The sequence below is a fragment of the Monodelphis domestica genome, chromosome 7 (assembly GCF_027887165.1).
Source record: "Monodelphis domestica isolate mMonDom1 chromosome 7, mMonDom1.pri, whole genome shotgun sequence".
In the NCBI taxonomy this organism is placed as follows: domain Eukaryota; kingdom Metazoa; phylum Chordata; class Mammalia; order Didelphimorphia; family Didelphidae; genus Monodelphis; species Monodelphis domestica.
Window position 1 is genome coordinate 263264405 of NC_077233.1, and position 21838 is coordinate 263286242.

Here is a 21838-nt window from a genome sequence, read left to right on the forward strand (position 1 = left end):
TGTGGGCTTCTATAAAAGGATTAGAGAACAAGTGTGAGCCAGAAATGGCTGTGTCAAGGAATAAATTGATGATAATATGAATTAGGAAGGAAAAAATGACAGAAGGAAGGACAAGTTTATTTTAGATGGGAGTAGAATGGTGGAGGGAAAGATGGAATGTGTGATGATGTGATGTTTTCATTTTTCACATAAAAGAATAGACTTTTTAAAATTTTTTCACCACAGAAATATGAATTGGAAAAAAAACTAGCACTTCAGATTGTGTAGTTGTTAGTCAGGTTCTGAGAGACATTGGGATTTGATGATTGAAAGGAATGAGTAGAGGCTTAAAAGAAATGTAAGAGGAGGAAAGAGGGAGAAGATCAAATCAGAAGGATACTGCATATATAGGTTGACTTTGATTTACTTTTTAAATTAATCTAATTTTTTCATCAATAAAGCTATCTTTCTTTTCCTCCCATCCCATTAAAAAATAACAACCACAAAACAAATCCCTTGTAAAATATATACATAGCCAGGCCTAAAGATAGGAGGTCCTAGGTTGAAATCTGGCCTCTGACACTCTCTACTTGTGAGACCCTGGGCAAGTCATAACCCCCATTGCCTATCTCTTACTGTTTGGAAACAATACTTGTATCAATTCTTTAAAACAAAACCCTTACCCTATGACTTGGAATCAATACTGTGTATTGGTTCTAAGACAGAAGAGTCATGAAGGCTAGGTAATGGGAATTAAGTGACTTGATCTGGGTCACACAGCGGGAAGTGTCTGAGGCTAGATTTGAACCCAAGACCTCCTGTATCTGGACTTGGCTCTCAATCCACTGATTGCCTCTATTTATATCAATTCTAAAACAGAAAGCAAAGATTTTAAATATATATATATATATGCATATTCACAAAAACAAATACCTACACATGTTTAAAAAATATATATCTCAGGGCCACATAGATAGTTCGGCAGATTAAAAACCAGGCCTGGGAGCAGAAAGATTCACATCTGGTCTCAGATAGTTCCTGACACTGTGTCCCTAGGCAAGCCACTTAACCCCCATTGCCTAGCTCTTACCACTTCTTCTGCCTTGGAACCAATACACAGTGTTAATTCTAAGATGGAAGGTGAGGAGAAAGAAAGAAAGAAAGAAAGAAAGAAAGAAAGAAAGAAAGAAAGAAAGAAAGAAAGAAAGAAAGAAAGAAAGAAAGAAAGAAAGAAAGAAAGAAAGAAAGAAAGAAAGAAAGAAAGAAAGAAAGAAAGAAAGAAAGAAAGAAAGAAAGAAAGAAAGAAAGAAAGAAAGAAAGAAAGAAAGAAAGAAAGAAAGAAAGAAAGAAAGAAAATAAAAATGAAAATATCCATTTGATTTTCTGGAGAACAGGGGATAAGAAGAAAATTACTTAACACAACCCCCTTTCTGACTTTTATTTTTCTTTGTCATATAAGGAAAGGGACTTATACTGACCAGAGGAGAACCAAAAAAGACCTGCAATATCTCCTTCAACCTTGCCTACCTCATACATCTGTCATTTTTGTCTTTTTTTTAAGAATAAGGAATTTTTAATCCAAGTCAGAAAGATTACAGTCTATATTCTCCCTCAGCATCATGCACCATGGTACTTGGGGTTCCCCATCTTTGTCTTTAATGGGAAGGATGAGAGAGAAGGAACCAAAGAATCTGAGAAATAGATGGAGAATTAGAGATCACCAAGTTAAACTTCTTCATCCATGCAGGATCCCTTCTCCATCCCCACCCCTACAGCATCCCTGGCAGGTGGCCAGACGACAGTGATGCTGCATCCCACCCTAACTTCATCTGTTCTTATTGGAGCTCAGTGTTCTCAACTGTGAAATTTATCTCTGGTTTTGATTCATCTAGTGTAGTGTTGTCCAAAGGGTGTAATTGTGTGTGTGTGTTTGTGTGTTGGGGATGGAACTCATTGAAGGCTGTATCCTGAACCTCATCTTAAAGGGGAGGTGATGAATCAAGAGGGTGGGAAGTGGGGTGCCACAGTCTTGCTCAGATAAACAAATTGCTTGTCTCCTACTCTTTATCTCTCCATCTCTACCATTTCTGATTGGGCATTGGCTTTTCAGAGTAGCAGTACTCATAGCAGCAACTCTTCAAGAGCCTTTGGGAACATCCCTCTGGTCCTTCCCTCATCTTTCCTACCTACCCCCTATCCACAAGATTACTTCATGGATTTGTGGTGCCCCTCAACATAGTGGCTTTGTGTGATTCATCAGAAATGGTACACCCTCATCATTTCATTTTGGGTGGAACAGAGTGAGTCTCATAGGATGAGCAGGCATTGCTGAGCTGTGTGGTTTGCATGGCAAATTTCATTTCATTATCCTTTTTTCCCAAAAAATCCATCCCTCTTACAAATGTCTCTGTTTCTGGTGAGAGTACCACAATCCTTCTAGTCAGCCATTTTCAGCCATCCTTGTCTCCTCACTCTCTCTTATTCTTAAATTCAATCAGTTGCTAAATCCTCTTGTTTTCTCCTTCCATGGTGTCTCAAGTCTATTTTCTTAATCTACTTACATAGATACTGCCCTTATTCAGGCCTTCATCACTTTTTGCTTGGATTATTGCAATAGCCTCATATTAGTTTTCCTACCTCAAATGTCTCCTCACTATTCCATCCTCCAAACAGCTGCCAAAATGATTTGTCTAAAGCACAAGTCTAATCATATCTCTCCCCACTCCCCAATAACCTTGGGTAAAGCCTTATTAATACTAAAACCAAATATAATTCCATCTTTATCTTGTTTTTTAATTCCTATTTTGGTATATTCAATATTATGATTATTATTGACACGGCAATGCACACACACATGCATGCCCAAATAGCTAAAATGTATAAATAAGTAAATACACATTTAGTAGGGTTGGAGTTACATATTAAAATAATGTTTTATTGATGGCATATGTAATCAACAAACCATGGAGATCATTGATCTGTAATGCAAACTATCCACATGTAGGTCTTTATATCTATTCTCATCATCATATTACATTGGACTTACACTGATCTAACCTATTGAGATGTTTTTGGATCTAGATTCCATCATCTAACATGCTAACAATCCTTGCCAGGTTTTTGTCATAGCTACAGATTTTATAATCATATAATCTATGTCTTCATATGCCTTCCTGGTTTAAAAAAATGGAGAATAGGACAAGAACAAGGGCAGACCCCTCTGGTCCTATAACCTTTCTGGAGGTTGACACTTATCCACTGATCAATATTGTTGGACTCTGGTCTTTCAACCAACTAGTTCTAATCTTTCAGTGGTGTCAATCTCTTGTTTGTAGGAAAAATCACTCAGCATCGCTTCACTATTCATAAGTATATCATAAAAAATCAAAATAACCTGTGTAGAGTTCTACTTCCTCTGTCTTTGCTATATGGTGGTGCTCTCTGTTCTTTAATCTTCTTACCTCAACAAAGCTTGAAAAATCATTTTTTCTTGTCCTTAGTGAATCACAACCCACCTGGTTTGGTGCTTTGAGCATTTCATTCTTACACAGGATTGTAATTAAGGTGGAGTGATGGGAGTTTTTCCCAGTGTGCTAAAGTTTACAGGTCATTGACATTACTTCTATTCCTTCTGAAGCATAGAAACAATTGGGTTTAGAACTGGGGTTTAAAAATATTTAGTTAAAATTGGAAGCCCCCAGATACAAGACTTCTTCCTTCTGGAAATCAAGCTTTAGATGAGCTCCTTTGCAAACTGGTCCCATTCTTCCCTTTCCCTGGGTATTAATCTCCATATCAGCCACCTCACAGTGTCCAAGACAGTCTCTGTGTCTTCCCTGTGAGATCTTATGTCTCTGTTTCTCTCCCCTCCATTCAGCCAGATTTATGTTAAACAGTTGAGATGAGGTCATAATTCCTGTTGCTTGCCCTAGACACATTTTGCGAAGTTTGACCTGGGTACCCAAAGTGTTAGTGCCATCTCTGTTCTTATGCAGTCATGACATCCCTTTTCATCAGCCCTCAATTCCCAGTCTCTGCTTCTGTCTCTCGGTTGGTTGACTAATTGCCTCAGCTTCCATGTCTGTCTCTTTAAATACCTTCCCCTCTTTCATATTCACGAGAATTAAATGTTTATGTCTCCAGAATTTTATCTACGAACACATTGTATCTTCTTAGTAGGCTGTAAGGTTCTTGTCACCAGCGATTGTTCAATTTGTGTCTTCAAATCTCTCACACTTAGCCTAGTTCCCTACATGTAGCAGACTCTTTAAAATGTTTGCTGGATTGACTTTAATAATTTCCTTGAGAGTATCTCCCTTGCCTCTTGAACTCAAATTAGAATGTTAGACAGCAACATCCTTTTCCTGGGCTCTTTAAAATTTATGGCCCTAAAATCTAGGATGTGTCAGACTATTGTACACCAGAGGTCCCTTCCTTCTCCATCACAAACTCTAAGATCACTTGGGTCACTTCTTCCCATGGTTCCTGTCATTTTTACTTTTGCAATTATTTCTTCTTTTCTGGTCAGAATCAGGCCCAGAATAACATCTGTTTTTGTCACTTCATCCACTTATTAAGACAAAGGTGACTGTTTTCTCTCTCTCGCTCTCTCTCTCTCTCTGTCTCTCTCTCTCTCTCTCTCTCTCTCTCTGTCTATCTCTCTCTGTCTTTCTCTCTTTATAACTCTCTCGGTGTATGTATATATATGTATATATATATATATATACATATATATATCAACATTGATATATACATATTTATATATATGTATATTTTACACATTCATTTATGCATGCAGGCATTTGTTCAACAAAGTCATAGAATTTAGAAGTTTACAGGTCATTAGAGATCATTTCATACAACTATCTCATTTTATGAATGAGGAAACTGAGGCCAAGTGACTTACCCATTGTCACACAGGTTAGTAAATGACAGATCTGGAATTTGAACCCAAAATCTTCAGACTCTAAAGGCCAGGTTGCTATATCACTAAAGCCAAACCGATGAGATTCATCTTTGATCATTTTCTTCAGCACAGAAAACCTCAATTTGAGATCCAGAATGCTATAATCATTTACAGATAGTACAAATCCTTTATTGTTATCATAATATTATCGTGATTATGGTCATCAAGGGGTAATAGTGGTTTAGTGTCTCATATTACAGCAGTGAAAAAGGAAGAATTACACAGAGGTGCCCTGCCTGTCTTGGGTTGGTTTTACCTTTGGGGCTCTATGGAAAGGGAAGTTTATGCAATTATTATTCACATTTGAGTGTTAGACATTGGGCTTCTTCTTCTTTTTTTTTGCAAATAGCATGTGTGAAAGAAAGCTGATTGAATTAATACCTCTAAAAGACATTTGAAACAAATATCTGAAATCATTCAAATCCAGTATTGATAGTCCAGGTCAAAAACAAACAAACAAACAACTAAAATCAAGCTGGTTTATGGATCAAGAAGATTAAACTTTAAAATGTTCTAGAAGAGTCTTCATTTCCTCAGTATAAGAAATCCCCCATTTATACAAATACCAAGCTGCAAAATTCCTAGTAGACAGATTCATTAGTTTCTGAGGCCACAAATAGCATTACCCATTGGTCCAAGATGTATTCAGTAGCTGATCTTCCAATGACAAATCTTTTGAAACTTATCAAGGATCATGATAGAATCACGGATTTAGAATTGTAAAGTACCTTAGAGGGCATCCAGCCCAATCCTTCATTTTACAGATGAGGAAACTAAGGCCCAAAGAGGTTAAATGACTTGCCCAAAGGCACATGATGACAGTAATAAGTGGCAAAAAGTGGATTCCAAACATAGATCCTCAGACTCCATATCTAGAACACTTTCCATTTTTCCATATTTCAAGAAAGACTTTAAAGTCTAGGTCTTTCTAGTTTGGTGGTCTCTACCAGAGTTTGCAATCTGATGGCATAGATTTTGACAATGCAGGTTGGCTTCTGTGTCATGATGCAACACCAGGGTGGGACATCAGGGGAGGAAACCAAAGTTAACATCAGAAAATCAATCTTTAAAATTGCTTTTAGTTCAGTGAAGGGAGAAAAAAGTGCCCTAGGATTCCAAAGATACAAAGCCAATACTGTAGTGAATGAAATCATTGAATTAAGAGGCTTAAGATTACTCCCCTCAGTGGAGTATTCTGTGATAGGAGATAGCTTTGCAACGCCTGTATGTTGATGGATAAGCTCATCTGGTTAGTGTTTGATTTACTGCCTGTGGAATTAAGTGGACTGATAGTGGAATAGTGGAGACTAGCTAAAGCACTGTCTTTTACTGAGTGAAATTCAATTTAAGACAGGTTGCTTTTGACTTCATCCAAAAGGTGTTCATTACAGAGGTAACAAAAGGACCTTATATTTTATTTTAAAGGCCTCCCTCACATAGGCTTCCAGGTTAATAGTATAGCATGGCCTGGTGGATGCATAAAATTCTACCCTCTTTATAAAGCCTTTGTCTATTGATACTGAATCAAGTGTGTGAGTGAAGAGGAAGATGGAAGACAGCAAAATGGAATATAAAGAGCTCCAACTGAGAGTTAGAAGCCCAGGGAAGGAAAGAAGGAAGGGAGGGAGGAAGGAAGGAAGAGAAGAAGGGAGTGAGGGAGGGAGGGAGGGAGAAAAGAAGAGGAAGGAAGGAAGGAAGGAAGGAAGGAAGGAAGGAAGGAAGGAAGGAAGGAAGGAAGGAAGGAAGGAAGGAAGGAAGGAAGGAAGGAAGGAAGGAAGGAAGGAAGGAAGGAAGGAAGGAAGAGAAGAAGGGAGGGAGGGAGGGAGGGAGGGAGGGAGGGAGGAAAGAAGAGATGAAGGAAGGAAGGAAGGAAGGAAGGAAGGAAGGAAGGAAGGAAGGAAGGAAGGAAGACCAGAGATGTCAAACTCAAATAGAAATGAGAATCAACAATCATGAATCTACATATTGAATTGGTTTTAAAATGTAACATTATCTATGTTTTGTTTTATTTTATCTATTTTGCAAATTATCTCATTACATTTTTTGAATAAAATCTTACTTTCTGTCTTAGAATTGATACTACATATCAGTTCCAAGGCAGAAGAGCAGTAGGGCCTAGGCAATTAGAGTTAAGTGACTTACCTAGAGTCATAAAATGAAGAAATAGCTGAGGTCAGATTTGAAGCCAAGACCTCCTATCTTAAGATCTGATTTCCTATCCACTGAGTCAATTTAACCCCTGGTATAGACAATCAATGTGAAAAATTTGTTCCCTCAGAGATACATTTCAAGTTTTCAATTTTCTGGAAAATCCCTTCCTGACAAAGTAGGAATTTTCACTTCTGCTAGAGCCAGCTATGGACCAAATGACATATGGCAGCAAATTTCATGCCTTCAACTGATGTATATCTGAAGCACCAACTATGCACCAGTGCAAGGTGCTAGGACTTCAAAGATGAAACAATCCTTACATTCTAGAAGCTTGTGTTCTATTGCAATGAAATGCATTAGCAATATGCATTAATGAATTCTATGAAAAGCATTTTGCCAATCTTAAAGCATCATGTAAAAGTAAGCTAGTCTTATTATTTTATAGAAAAGGAAACTGGAGCTTAGCAAGCTTGGAACTTATCTAAGGTCATATGGCTAGCTAATGACAAATCCAAGACCCTTGCCCCCGAGTCCACTCATCTCTTCACTACCCCACTTTTCTCATGTTCTTTTCCTGCCAATAGATACTTGGCCAGGATTGGAATGACATATTGCCTGTTTCTTGGAGTCTGACTTTTTTGAAATCAATCCTCATGGACCTCTTTTCTCTTGCAGGTTCCCCTTACTATTACAGTGCAGCTGCCAGAGGAGCGGCTCCCCCCGCAGCTGCCACAGCGTATGACCGCCACTGACCCCAGGAGCCAAGAAATCCAAGCACTTACTACACATATCATTCAGGACTATGGCGTCTGAATCACTGATACATAACCATGCTGACCAAACTGCACAAGGAAGGACAAGAAAATATCCAATAAGATCTACAGACTCAACTGCAGTGTTATTCTTTACAAGGGGCAAACTGATGTGGGGTTGGTGGTTTTTTTCCTCTCTCTTGCTTTCTTGCTTTTCCCCTCCCCACCCCCTCATTGTTGTTGGGTTTTGTTGTTTGCTTCTAAGAGGAAATCAATGAGATTTTACTCATGTTGACTGGGTCTCAGAAAACCAACCAACCGAAAACCAGTTATGCTGACATTCCTCCCTGTTCACAGGACATTCTGTTCTTGGGAGCGACCAACATGGTAGACCCCAGGCCAGTCATCTCTGGTTTTCCAGGGTACACTGGAGGAAGAGCAGAACAAATCTCTTCTTGGGCAGAGCATCCCTCCTGGATGACCCTGAGGTGGGCACCTCAGCATCATCTGCCTGACTTGCCCTGGGCTTTGTTGATCAAGAAAGATTGCTCTTCTCAGCTTAAAGCAGCATCATTGTAAATAACCCTTTACTTTTGTGTGTGTTGCAAAGAGAGTGGCTAAGTATACACTGTAAATGCTTTTTACACATGGTGGGCTCAAAATGCATCGACAAGTGCATTTTGAAACTGGTGCACTGAGTCAGAATTCAGTAAGCTTTAACCGACCTTGAGCCAACCAGGTGGTATTTTCTTTGTGGCCATCCTTTGGCCTGAAGTGATTTTTTTGGTTTGTTTGTTTGTGCAGTATCGCATAGGAGAGGCCTTGGGTAGGACAACATGCTGTCCAGAGACACAGAATACATGGAACAAGTAAAACCTCTGGGCAGGTTGTGACATTTTGCAGCTTTCTATCAATTGATCTTTCTTTGTAACCATCCTGAGTACACTGGAAATACATTTTTCTAGTTCCAAACAGTGCTAACTTCAAGGAAGGATTTCTTAGTCAGCTTCTGACATGCTGTATGTAAATCTAAATAGGCAGGTGAAAACTCACTGATTTTCTAAAAGAAAAAGGAAAGGAAACAATCTCAGCCTGATGAGCTGTCATGTTAATAGCTTGAGTCATCCTTGGCTTGGTCCCACTATTCATCACACATAACAGATCACATTTTCATCCCGGAAATTTGGAGAACGTAATTTTGGTGATTTCCCTAGTTACTCTTTGGAAACCAAGATATCTTCCCCAATATTATAAGATTATTGTCATAAGGCTTTGCCCCACCTCTACCCCACCCCCAAGAAAACAAGCCCACAGCAGTGATTTTTTGTTTAATATCCCATTCTTTTTAGGGGGAAAAAAAAGAGTAGCTCAAAAATATTTCAATAATTCAATTCAACAAACATTTTTAAGCACCTAATCTGTGCAGGGGCACTGGGCTAGGTGTTGGAGATACAACAATAAATAAGACACAATCCCTACCCTCAAGGAATTTATAACCTTCTTGGGGAGATAAGGCATGTACATATATAAATAAAATACAAATTAGATTATGATCAATGTGTAGGCAAGGTCCAAACAAAGTTCTGTGAGATTCAAGGAGGGAGAGAGATTTCCCCAGGGAAGGTTCTTCATGGTATCTGAGCTGGACCTTGAAGAAAGGGAAGGGTTTCAACAAGTGGAGATGGGGTTGTGGTGGAAGAAGGAATCCATTTCAGGGCTAAGAGATAGTGTGAGCCAATGCAGAAAAGTGAGAAAGGGCAAGAAGAGGTTGAAGAATGGTACAAATTGTCTGGACTGTGAAGTACATGAATACAGATGGTATGAGATAGGGCTAGAAGAACTGGGATCAAATGGGAGTCTTGAATGCCAGACTTTACTTGGTAGATAATATTGAGTCACTCGATGTGTTTGATGAGGGAAGTGATGTGATCAGAGACTTGCACTCAGAGGATTAGCTAAAGCATGTTTCCAATCAGCATAGGTGCTCTTAAATCATGTAATCTGTACATATTTCCCTCCCTCTCCTCACCCCACCCCCAGCTACAGTCAGTTCAATTTGCTTTATTCAATTGTCAATTAGAGTAGTATCATCTTGGACAACGCCATCAGAATGTTTGATAAAATGAACAAATGTGTTTCTTGCCCCTGCTAAATGCAAGACAAATTAGGATCTGTGAGTTCATTTATTAATTCATTCAATAAGTACTTTTTGAGGAACTTCTATGTACCTGGTACTATAGTAGACACTGATGTAGGGAAGGAGAGATCAAACAAAGAAAGAAATATTAGATAGACCCTGCCCCGATCTAGCTAGACAGAAAAACATCTGCATGGACTACTTGGAGAAAAATGCAAGGCAGGCTAGGATCAGATGCTAAAATATGAGGTATAGGCGATGAGTGCTGGAGGAGTCAGACATAGGAGAAATCACTGTAGACTGGGGAGAGCAAAGAAGGCATCAGTAAGGTTGGGGGACTTAAGTCAGGTCATGAAAGATGACTAGGATTTAGATAGGCAAAGAAAGGTGAAAGGGTATTCTGGGCAACCAAGCACAGCAAAAATGAAGGGACAAAGAGTACTTGGTATGGCATGATGAAGGGCCTATTATGTGAACAGGTATGTGGGTGACAGTTATCAGCTCAAACCCTTACTTATTGCTTCTAAAAGGGCTTACTGAGTTTCTGAAAATGGAGCCTCATTGCATTCTGATTTAATTTTTTGGTACAGTGAAACCTTGCCTACTTAAATGCAAGACAAATTAGGATCTGTGAGTTCATTTATTAATTCATTCAATAAGTACTTTTTGAGGAACTTCTATGTACCTGGTACTATAGTAGACACTGATGTAGGGAAGGAGAGATCAAACAAAGAAAGAAATATTAGATAGACCCTGCCCCGATCTAGCTAGACAGAAAAACATCTGCATGGACTACTTGGAGAAAAATGCAAGGCAGGCTAGGATCAGATGCTAAAATATGAGGTATGAGGTATAAAGGGAGAAGATTCCTCTATTGAAATTTGAGTCAGTGCTACAAAGAAAAAAAAAAGAATTCAACTTAGTCCAATCAAGGGATAGTTCCACTGTGTATTCCCATGTCTTCGCTTTCACATTGGGCTGACACTATTTTCTTCCACCATCCCAGGAGCATAGAAGACTAGATTCTTGGAGTCAAGGACAGAAAGAGATAGATGAGACTCGGAATCAATACAGATTTCAAATCTAAGTTATTTGAGTTTACCTGCAATATACATATTTGTTAAGCAGGACCTTTACTGTGGAACACTGGTCAGGTCACAGAGTTTGAAATCAAAGTCATTTATAAAGCAAATGATATGTTTATATATAATTTTAAAGTTTATGAAGAGTCTCCACAGAGGCAAGTAAATGGATCAGCTTAGGGGTGTTAATTTCTCTGCTATAAAAATCTCATTATTTATGATCAGTCTTATGATCTCAACTGAAGGGACAAGGTCACTGCACTGAGAGAAGCTGGAATCAGTAATGGTGCCCCGACAAGGCAAGCATCTTATTCATTTCATAGGAGTCGGGTATATTGTCCTTTCATAAGTGCTATGTATGAATTGTTGGCATAATTCAGAAATTAGAAAAACATGGCACTGAAGTTGCCAATTTCAATCAGAGGAAGCATATGTAGGTAAACTAAACACAGAGGTCATGTCATTCTATTTGGCGAGCATTCCATTCTTCCATTCAACTGCTCTGACCAAGCTATTGATTAGGTAGATGGGTCCATTCAATTAGGCATTTAAGGTGATATGAATAACCAGTCTTTAAATATTTATTTCTTTTTATTGACCTGACCAATTTAGATAGCTGAATGCATGGCCATTATAGCGTTCAAAAAATTTGACTTGGTCAATATAAAATTGGGTTAATTCACCATTGAGGTAAAGCTACAAACTACTTTGGTGATATCAACAATATGAAGAAGACGGGTGCCATCGCTATTATTAAGATCCATCCCACAGATGTCAATATGCTTACATACAAAATATATTCAGGAATGTTATCTATGCAATGTGCCACTACTAGGGTATAAATAAAGTGAGGAAACTTGCCTACCTTGTTCCACATGACAGCAGATGGCACATTTTGGGACTCCTGAATACGTGGTGGGAAGATAGTAATCAAAGCCATGTTTATGAGGACTATAGGAAGAAACCCTCCTCTTCATGTGCATTATTAACTTGGTAATGGACAGGTGGCCAGTCACTCATGGATGCTTTTGCCATGTCAGCTTCAGTCAGTAGAATACAACATTATCCCTTGCTTGTAAATTATTACAGAATATGTGGTTATACTGGGCAGTAGCTCAGGCTAATTGTGTTGTATGACTACATTTTGCATCAATCAACTATAAACTAACAAAAACTAAAACCAGGCATGTCTGGGATAGGCCTATGCACATAGAAAGCACATATCTTTTTTTCTCATTGCAATAGAAAGCACATAAAAATGTGTACCTATTCTTTCTTGCTGTATATCAAAGTCCTGTTTGATACATTTAAATCAATGATTATTTATGGAATTAATGATGTCAAGGGTCCTATTCTTAATTATCTTTGGGGGGGGTAATGGAGCAGATCTGGACCTCTGATTTCACTGAGATGGGGATCTCTTCTCCTCATGTGTAGGAAATTCAGCAGATCAATACAGCATGATCAACAATTCATATAACTTACAATCTTAGAGAGTTGTTTAGTGGCTAAGCTGACTTACCCATGATCACATAGCCAGTGTTTATCAGAGATAAGAGCTGGGTCTAGTTTTCTTCTAGTTCCCTCCAGCAGGCTGATTCTCCCTGAAACTAGGAAAGTCCCCCCAAATAAGGAGAACTCTAGAAGTGTTTTGCCTAGTAAATTCAAAGCATGAAAGGATGCCAAGTCATTTGGCTGGCACACATATTTGCTAGGTATTCTGAACTTAAATTCTATGGACCTCCAAAAACCCAAGTTCCAATTCAAGACTTTGTTTCAAAGGAAATCTTTATTAATCCAAAGGGTTCACTCCTTCCAGTCTTAGCCCTTTCATCCTGAACCCTGCTTTTCTAAGTGTGGTGATACAAATCTATACTCTGCAACCCCTTGTATAGTAAGAGCTGGATCTGGAATCAATGCTTCCTGCTCTATTATTTATTAACTACATAACTATCACGTCTCTTGTCCTCCATTTCCTAGTGGGAAATTATGAGTGGGATTCAACTAGTCCAGGGATTCTTAACCTTTGTGTCCTTCATCCCTTTGGCAGTTTGGTGAAGTCTATGGACTCCTTTTTTCAAAACCATGTTTTAAATGCATAAAATGTATAGGGTCATAAAGGAAAGAAATTGTACTGAAATGCAGGCATCAACATATTTTTTTAAGTTCACAAATCCTGGATTAGATGGTCCCTAAAGCCCCTTTTGACTCAACCCTAAAATTCCTGTCTCAAGGCACCATGAGTATAGAACACAAAACTTAAAGAGAATACATATTATCCTCTAAACCAATAGTCCCAAGTTAGGCTCTAAACTTTGTAAAGAGAAAGTCAGAGGAAGCATGCCAGTCAGGAAGGAGTAGTGCTTTGGGATTTGGAGGGTGTTGATTCCTGTCCCATGGGAGAGAAGGGAGCTTCAGAAGTTTTGGAGACTCGGACCAATTCTGATAAGCCCTGCAGTGTTTGGATGCTTATCTCAAGGATATCCAATTCTTTTGAGGTTTCATCCAGCCATTCCCACTGCTTTATTCTCCTGAACCAGAATCTTCATCTTTCATTGGCTTTCTGTCTGATAGGCTTATTCATCTGAATTCATTTTTCCCAACCTTTCTAGAGTCGAGATAGATTCTAGGCACCACAAGTATCATCAGGCAGGGAACCCCAGGGTGCTGAAGTCAGAAGGTATCCTGCAAACTCCCTAATAAATTGGGAAAACCCAAACAAAATTAGTTTCTGAAGAGCCAAATAGAGGCACGTAAGGAAACCAGAAGAAGCTCATCAGTTCAAGGGAGGAAAACACTCAAGCCTTTGAAGATTTAGAGAAAAAGAAAACATTCATAAGCCTAGATAAAAGATAAACACAAAGAGGAAACTCCTTTTAGCAAAATACGTATACTTTTGTTATACATTTTCTGGTATGTGACAGGTCTAAACATTTTCTGTATGACATTTTACTCACAATTTGCTTATAATCTTTGAGGAACATGTTACAGAAAATTTTCACAATGCATGGAATATCCAAATCAAATATCTTACAAATAAACCATTCATGAGGCAATGCTTGTGATCATAGACTTAGTATGAAAATATGGTGGACACATTGGACTTTCTGAGGGAAATGGGTTCTTGGACTACTTGAGGGGACTTGGCAGGACCAACCCTATCATAACCTTTGTAAAGAGGCAGGTCCAGTTGACTTAGATGTGTCATTGGTTGATAAGGCCAGAACTTCAGATTTCCCAGGTGCACATCTCCATCCCCCGCCCCCCCAATAGTCATTGTGAATTTATTTTATTTTGCACATTTTGATCTGCCTTGGAGATTTTGAAGCAAAAGTGCATTTTTTTTTAAATCTAGAAAATGAATAATTGGAAAGTTAGACAGTTAGGCCATGACTTTTAGCCTGTGATATGTACACCTATCACCACTGGTACTTCAGACTGTTGTCCTTAGTACCTGAGGTTTTCCTTCTGCATATTCATGATGAAGCTGCAATATTGATCCCTAGTGCTCTCCCACTGTCATCCAGGCTTGCAAGGCTTGGCGAGCGTTTCACGGATTCACTTCCCACGGGGGTTAATGTGCAGAGGAATGAATTGAAGCTATGAGCCCTGAGGAGTTCAGTCAACTTCAGTCTCCTAAAAATCCTGCCATATGAAAACGCTGGAGTCACAAGTCAAAGGCACACACAGACACACACGCACACACACACACAATATGATTAAGTTTGAAGTGATTTGTTATCGTTGAGGTCAGATTTCACTTGAGATGAATTGTAGTTGGAAGAAAGATGCAAAAATATCTTCTTTCTGAATGAGTTAATGTTTTCTTTCTTTCTTTCCTAATTTCTAATGAGCCTATATCCCAACTGCGACTCCAATGAAAATTTGAAGTGACTAGTATGGTTTCTCTCCAAATTAATTAGAGAAATGGATAGATCTCGGGCAACATATTTATCTGTGTGTATTTGGATGTGGACGTGTGGGTATATAAGAGAGAAAAGGCATTATTCCATCTTACTACTTTTGATGACTGCTTTCTTAAGTGCCTGATTATTAGGGAACATGCACAACACAGTAGAATAAAATCTTATGACAAAGTGAGAAACATTAGGACATTGAAACTGAATACAAAGCTATGATGGCAGAGAGGAAGGGGAAAGAGGTCGTGATACCACTCTCCCCCATGCATAAAATGCAAGCATCTGGTCCATTAATACCATTTGAAATCAGGTGCCTTAGAAGGGTGAATCGGTGCTGTGTGTTAAAGGCTGTGGCCACAGAATATTGGGTCTCTCTTGTTGAAATAATTGCCACACTTTCTGCCATGTCCCTCATCTTCTCCTGAAAGTACCATTAAGAATGAATGATTTCATATGATAGATTTTTGATTTACAAACTGTGCATTTCCCTTGGAGTGGAACAGAAAGGAAACCATTTAATGGCTCTCTTATTTTCAAGCATGAATACATTTTAATGAAACTATTTTATTGTATTTGGGGAAGTGGAAAGTTGAACATTCCAGCCAATCAATAGCCAATTAATTGCTATAAAGCTAAAAAAAAAATAAACTCCATGTCCATTTAAAAATGTAGCACAAAAAGATCAAAGCCGTTTAGTATCACTTTACCCTTTGAGTTAATATAACTTGGCATAACGAACACAAAATAATACACACCATCCAAGGCATGTTTGAAACTAGAAACTCAAAGAGTTTCTTCTTTGCTGGCCCACTTACTAAATTTTTGCTTTGGCTCCTCAGACTAATTCTTCTCTGAAAAGATACACTGAGTAGGATTCCATGAATGGAACCTGATAGGAGATGGCTGGCAGGACCCTTCCTTGGACATGTACAATGATACGCTTTTTCCTGTTTCCACCTTGAATGTACCTTTCTGGCAGAGCCTGCTGCCTCTTTGGATTCTCCCACGTGATCCTTGTATGTGTGAGTCTCAGCCCAAAAACTGGGCAGTGGGAGATTGAAATCTTGCTTTCGCTTTGCTCAGCCTTGTATTGGAAGACACTGTCCTGGTTTGTTTGGTTGGTTTTTGTTTCTTTCACTTTCTAGTGGCCTTTGTACATTCTGGATTTACAGAAATGCATTTTGTTGCAAATGGAGCTCATTTTGCCAGGAAAATGTGAGTCTTCTTTTTTCCTTTCTTAGAGACGGTTCACTTTGTCTTAGGAACTTCCAGCTTCAAAGAAAAAAAAAACACATATCTATTGTATCCGCCAAAGTTTGTGATGCCTGCATAGAAGCTTACTTGTAAAAAAACAAAAATACAAAAAAAATACAAAAAAATACAAAAACTCAACAACAAAAAATATTATAGAAACACAATTGAATTGCCTTTGAAAATAGGAGACAACTGTCTCCAACAGATTAAAAACAATGCTTCTTTAAAATGTGTATGTTTTGTATTCTTTTTTTCTAGTAGAAAAGAACTGACTTGAAATTTGGTGGTTTTTTTCTTAGTGTTGTGTGTTGCTTTTGTGTGTAATAATATTTGAATGTAATTACAGCAGTGCCAATTTGCCAAAGATGTGGAACATATTTTTCTTTTGTGGGTGAGGAGGGATGGGGTGGGTGGGGATTGTGGGGATGGGGGTGGGGGGTTGCATTGTGGGACAAATAGGGGTGGCTTTTTTTTCCTCTTATTTTTTCTTTTTCTTTTTTCTTTTTCATTTATTTCTTGTCAGTACTGGAATTCGTGACTTTATTCTAAGTTAAATGGTTGACTGCAACACCTTTCTTTTAGATTAGTAGAAGAAACATGCAATAAGATTGGCGTAGTTTCAATATCTGTGTGTCTTCATGAGAGTGGCTGTTACTTGTGAACAATTGATTTTATGTAACCTTTATGTGAGATAATTATTTGTAAATATTTGCCATAATTTTATTGGTTCCTAAAATAAAAGTAATTTTTTAAGTTCAAAGTATTTGATTGCCTTTTACTTTTTTAATTCTTCCCCCCTACACACACACACACACAATTTTTAAGAGCAAAAAGACCTTGATTTTAATGGATCAGCCATCTAATACTGGTCAAGTAGACTAAATATTCTTATTTCAATCACTGAAACAGTACCCAAAATTACAGCAATGAACATCTACATAGTTTGGGATTCAAAATCATTCAAAATTGTGCTCAGATTCCCTACCTACTGAATACTGGATTTATCATTTGTTGTTGTTCAGTCATTTCAGTCTTATCTGACTCTTCATGACCCCATTTAGTGTGTTCATTTCCTTCTCTAACTCATTTAACAGATGAGGAAACTGAGGTAAGCAGGGTTAAGTGATTAAGTGACTTGTTTAGGACCACTAGTAAGTAAGTGTCTCAGGCCAGATTTGAACTTTAGAAGATGAATCTTCCTGACTCCAGGTTTAGCACTTTATTCATCGTGCCACCTGGTTACTCCAAGGATTTATCACATAACTTTATATAATAATGAGAAAAGGAACAATAAAGAGAATGAGAACTTTCTTATTTGAAATAGAAACAGAAACACATTTTGATATCAAATAAGCATCAACTGAAAAGTAGTATAAAATACATCACCATCCCAAATCCCATTCTCCTACACTGCCATCTCCTGAGCATGACTTCTTTGTCTTTGCTTACCATTGTTCAATGGCGTCAGCTACATAACAGTGTATGCGATTTAACCATTTGATGAACACAAAGGGTACTTTATTCGGGTTGGCAAGGATAATTTTGTCCCCCATAAAATCTTATAACTAGAATATTCCACATAAAGGATAAGTTTCTTTGTGTTACAGGACCACATAAGAGCACTGAGTTTTGCGTGAATAATACGAGAGAAGTTTCCCTGGGTCTTCTGTGGAGATACTGCGTCAATCCTCAAGTTGATCATTGTCAGAAATGAGAACATATTCATCATTATATTCCACCAAGATGAAGCCTGGCTTACAGAGAACTATTGCCCCACCTCTCCCTTCAGGATCATTCTTCTTTCTCTCTACTTCCTACTGAGTTTTTGCTACTTCTTAATTGTGTTTCTTCTCCACAAGTTCACATTGGTCCAATGGACCAATCCCAAGGCAGATTGGCATTAAAGCATCCACTGATGTCAGCTGCTGGCAAGTACAATTCAGAAAAAAAACTGGTATAAGAATTATAATTTCCATTTTACCTATGAAGAAAATGTCTGCAAAAGAAAGTAATTTGCCCATTGCCCCAAAAGTGATAACCCATAGAGAACTAGTCAAACCCTGGTTTGGTGATTCAAAGTCTAGCACACTTTACATCCTTCCCTGGATTTCTGCTGATGAACAGATAGAAATATTTTCAGTGAAAGCCTAGGCTCCTCTATATTAATTCAAAAGGTATGTGGGTTTTAAAATTAATATTCAATAACTATTATATTTTAAAAGTTTTATTAATAATAACCAAAGTAAAAGAGCTACCTAAACCCAGCCAGGTTGTGAGAGAAGAGAGTTAGGCAGCAGTTACAGCAAATTTATAAAACAATAATGTGATCATGCAAACATGCACAAAGAGAAAAGAATTCTGGGTAATGTAGTTTTATGGGGTTCAAGATTTTCTAACTATACAGGAATGAGTCAGAGATGGTCTATCACCAAGAGGAAAAAATGCTGCCAATATTCCCATCGGACAGTGAAATGTGTTTTTCACATTCGGTCAATTGGACGATTATACATTTGTGGATAAGAAACACAATTAAGAAGCAGCAAGGAATCAGAGTAGGAAGCAAAGAAAAAGATGAATGGCCACCAAGGCAATGGGGCAATAGCTCTCTGGGACAGTATGACTTCTTCTCCAATGGCTGTGTATCAAGAAGGCAAGCAATATGATATTGAGTATGCATATGAAATTGTGCAAAACATATTTCCATATTAGCTATATTACCACCAATAAACAAAAAGCAAGAAATAGAAAGAAAATGAAAAAAACATGTGAAGCAGAGTTTTGAAAGTATTAAAGAAGTAATATCTCAGATTTCTCATCTGGGGTCACATAGCTACAATGTGTCAGAGCTGGAATCAGAACCCAAGTCTTCCTGATTTTAAGGCTGTATTTTGTCTCTTAGCAAAAACAGCAACATTTTTTTTAAAAAATTATAAAAAAGGTTCTAGGTACCAAAAAAAAGATCTTAATCCACCTGGACTGCTAACTAAAGGTGAATAGGGATTTGAACCCAAGGTTCTTAGGGTATTGTTTCCTTAACTCTGCTCTTTTTAAAAAAACTCTTACTTTACACCTTAGAATCAATACATAGGTATTTGTTCTAAGGCAGAAGAGTAATAAGGGCTGGGCAATGGGGGTTAGGTGACCAGCTCAGGGTCACACAGCTAGGAAGTGCCTAAGGCCATATTTGAACAAGGGTCAGTCATCTCAAGGCCTGGTTGTCTATCCCATGAGCTACCTAGCTGTCCTCATCTCCACTTCTTTTAATTCTATCTACCCGTGTGTCTTATCTCTTAAAATACATAATAAGGAAAAATTCATCATGGGGTGATTAGATCAATTGACTTTGTCATTCTTGGTCTTGTCAAAGTTATTAGCAACTGCTAATTTTCTGAAGGTTTTGAAATTTTGTGTATAAATTATTTGCCAAATAAGGATATTCTTAGATGTTTAATAGAGAACAGATAGAAGTAGAAACTAATTAAATGGGCATTGAACTGAAAATCATGAGGCCTGAGTTCCAGACCTAGATTTGTCACTAACTAGCTATATATATTGAGATAAAGATATTTAATCTCCCCAAACCTGTTTCCTCATCTCTTTTTGGCTTCTTGTGGAATTTTCTCCTTAGCTTGAAAGCTCTGGAATTTGGCAATTACATTCCTGGGAGTTGTCTTTTGGGTATTTAGTGTACAGGGTGTTCTATGAACTCTTCCAATGTCTGTTTTTCCCCCTTGTTCAAGAACATCAGGGCAGTTTTCTTGGATGATTTCTTGTACTATGATGTCAAGATTTCTGACTTCTCAGGTAGACTAATTATTCTCAAATTGTCTCTCCTTCCTCTGTTTTCGTGATCCTTGTCACCTTGTCAGTGAGATATTTTATGTTTTCTTCTATTTTGTCAGTCTTTTGACTTTGCTTTAGTAATTCTTGCTGTTTTACAAGATCATTGTCTTCCATTTGCCTAATTCTGGTCTTTAAAGACTGGTTTTCCTTTCCAGTTTGGTCTATCCTGCTTTTTGTGGCTTCCAGCTGTTTCTCCAATTAGGAGTTCTTGTCCTTTAGACTGTTGTTTTCTCTTTGAATTATTTCCCACTTTTCTTGCCAGAAGGTTTCCATCTTTTTGATAAGCTCCAATTTGAATTCTTCCAGAGCTTGTGGACAATTTCCATTTTGGGGGGAAAGTTTTGACTTTGTTTGAATTTCCTCCTCTATTTCCTCTGTAGCTTGGGTTTTACCTCCGTAAAACATTTTCCAGTGTCAATTCCTTCTTCTTGTTTTTCTTGGAGGGTGTTTGTTGGTCCTGGGCACAATGAGCCATCACTGTGGTGATTTTTCCTTCCCTTTTTAGTCAGACACCTGAGTGAGATGGGCAGGTTCTCTGTTTATGGAGTTAAGGAACATTTGGAAGAACAAAAGATCAAGGATGTCCAGGGAATAAATGAAAAAAAAAATACAAAGGAAGGTGTCCTTGCAGTACCAGATCTCAAACTATACTATAAAGCATTGATCATCAAAACAATTTGGTACTGTTTAAGAGACAAAAGGGAGGATCAGTGGAATAGACGTGGGGTAAGTGACCTCAGCAAAACAGTCTATGACAAGCCCAAAGATCCTAGTTTTGGGGACAAAAATTCGCTATTCGACAAAAACTGCTGGGAAAATTGGAAGACAGTGTGGGAGAGATTAGGCTTGGACCAACACCTCACACCCTACACCAAGATAAACTCAGAATGGGTGAATGACTTGAACATAAAGAAGGAAACTATAAGTAAATTATGTAAAACAGAATAGTATACATGTCAGACCTTTGGGAAGGGAAAGATTTTAAAACCAAGCAAGACTTAGAAAGAGTCACAAAATATAAAATAAATAATTTTAACTACATCAAATTAAAAAGTTTTTGTACAAACAAAACTAATGTAACCAAAATCAAAAGGGAAATAACACACTGGGATACCATCTTCATAACAGAAACCTCTGACAAAGGTCTAATTACTCAAATTTACAAAGAGTTAAATCAGTTGTACAAAAAATCAAGCCATTCTCCAATTGATAAATGGGCAAGGGACATGAACAGGCAGTTCTCAGCCAAAGAAATCAAAACTATTAATAAGCACATGAAAAATTGCTCTACATCTCTTATAATCAGAGAGATGCAAATCAAAATAACTCTGAGGTATCACCTCATACCTAGCAGACTGGCTAACATGACAGCAAAGGAAATTAATGAATGCTGGAGGGAATGTGGCAAAGTAGGGACATTAATTCATTGCTGGAGTTGTGAATTGATCCAACCATTCTGGAGGGCAATTTGAAACTATGCCCAAAGGGCACTAAAAGACTGTCTGTCCTTTGACCCAGCCACAGCACTGTGTACCCCAAAGAGATAATAAGGAAAAAGACTTGTACAAGAATATTCATAGCTGTGCTCTTTGTGGTGGCAAAAAACTGGAAAATGAAGAGATGCCCTTCAATTGGGGAATGGCTGAACAAATTGTGGTATCTGTTGGTAATAGAATACTATTGTGCTCAAAGTAATAATGAACTGGAGGAATTCCATGGAAACTGGAACAACCTCCAGGAAGTGATGCAGAGTG

General features: G+C 38.0%; 1 protein-coding gene across 1 annotated transcript in view; it reads left to right on the top strand.

Annotated features, from left to right (window-relative positions):
- PAX5 (paired box 5) overlaps positions 1 to 8920 on the top strand; it is a 344811-nt gene extending 335891 nt beyond the window's left edge. The window contains exon 10 of the mRNA XM_007497998.3: positions 7772 to 8920. Coding sequence (XP_007498060.1) covers positions 7772 to 7848 — 77 coding nt within the window. The 3' untranslated portion in view covers positions 7849 to 8920. The remainder of the gene's footprint in view (positions 1 to 7771) is intronic.
- Positions 8921 to 21838: the final 12918 nt, after the last annotated feature.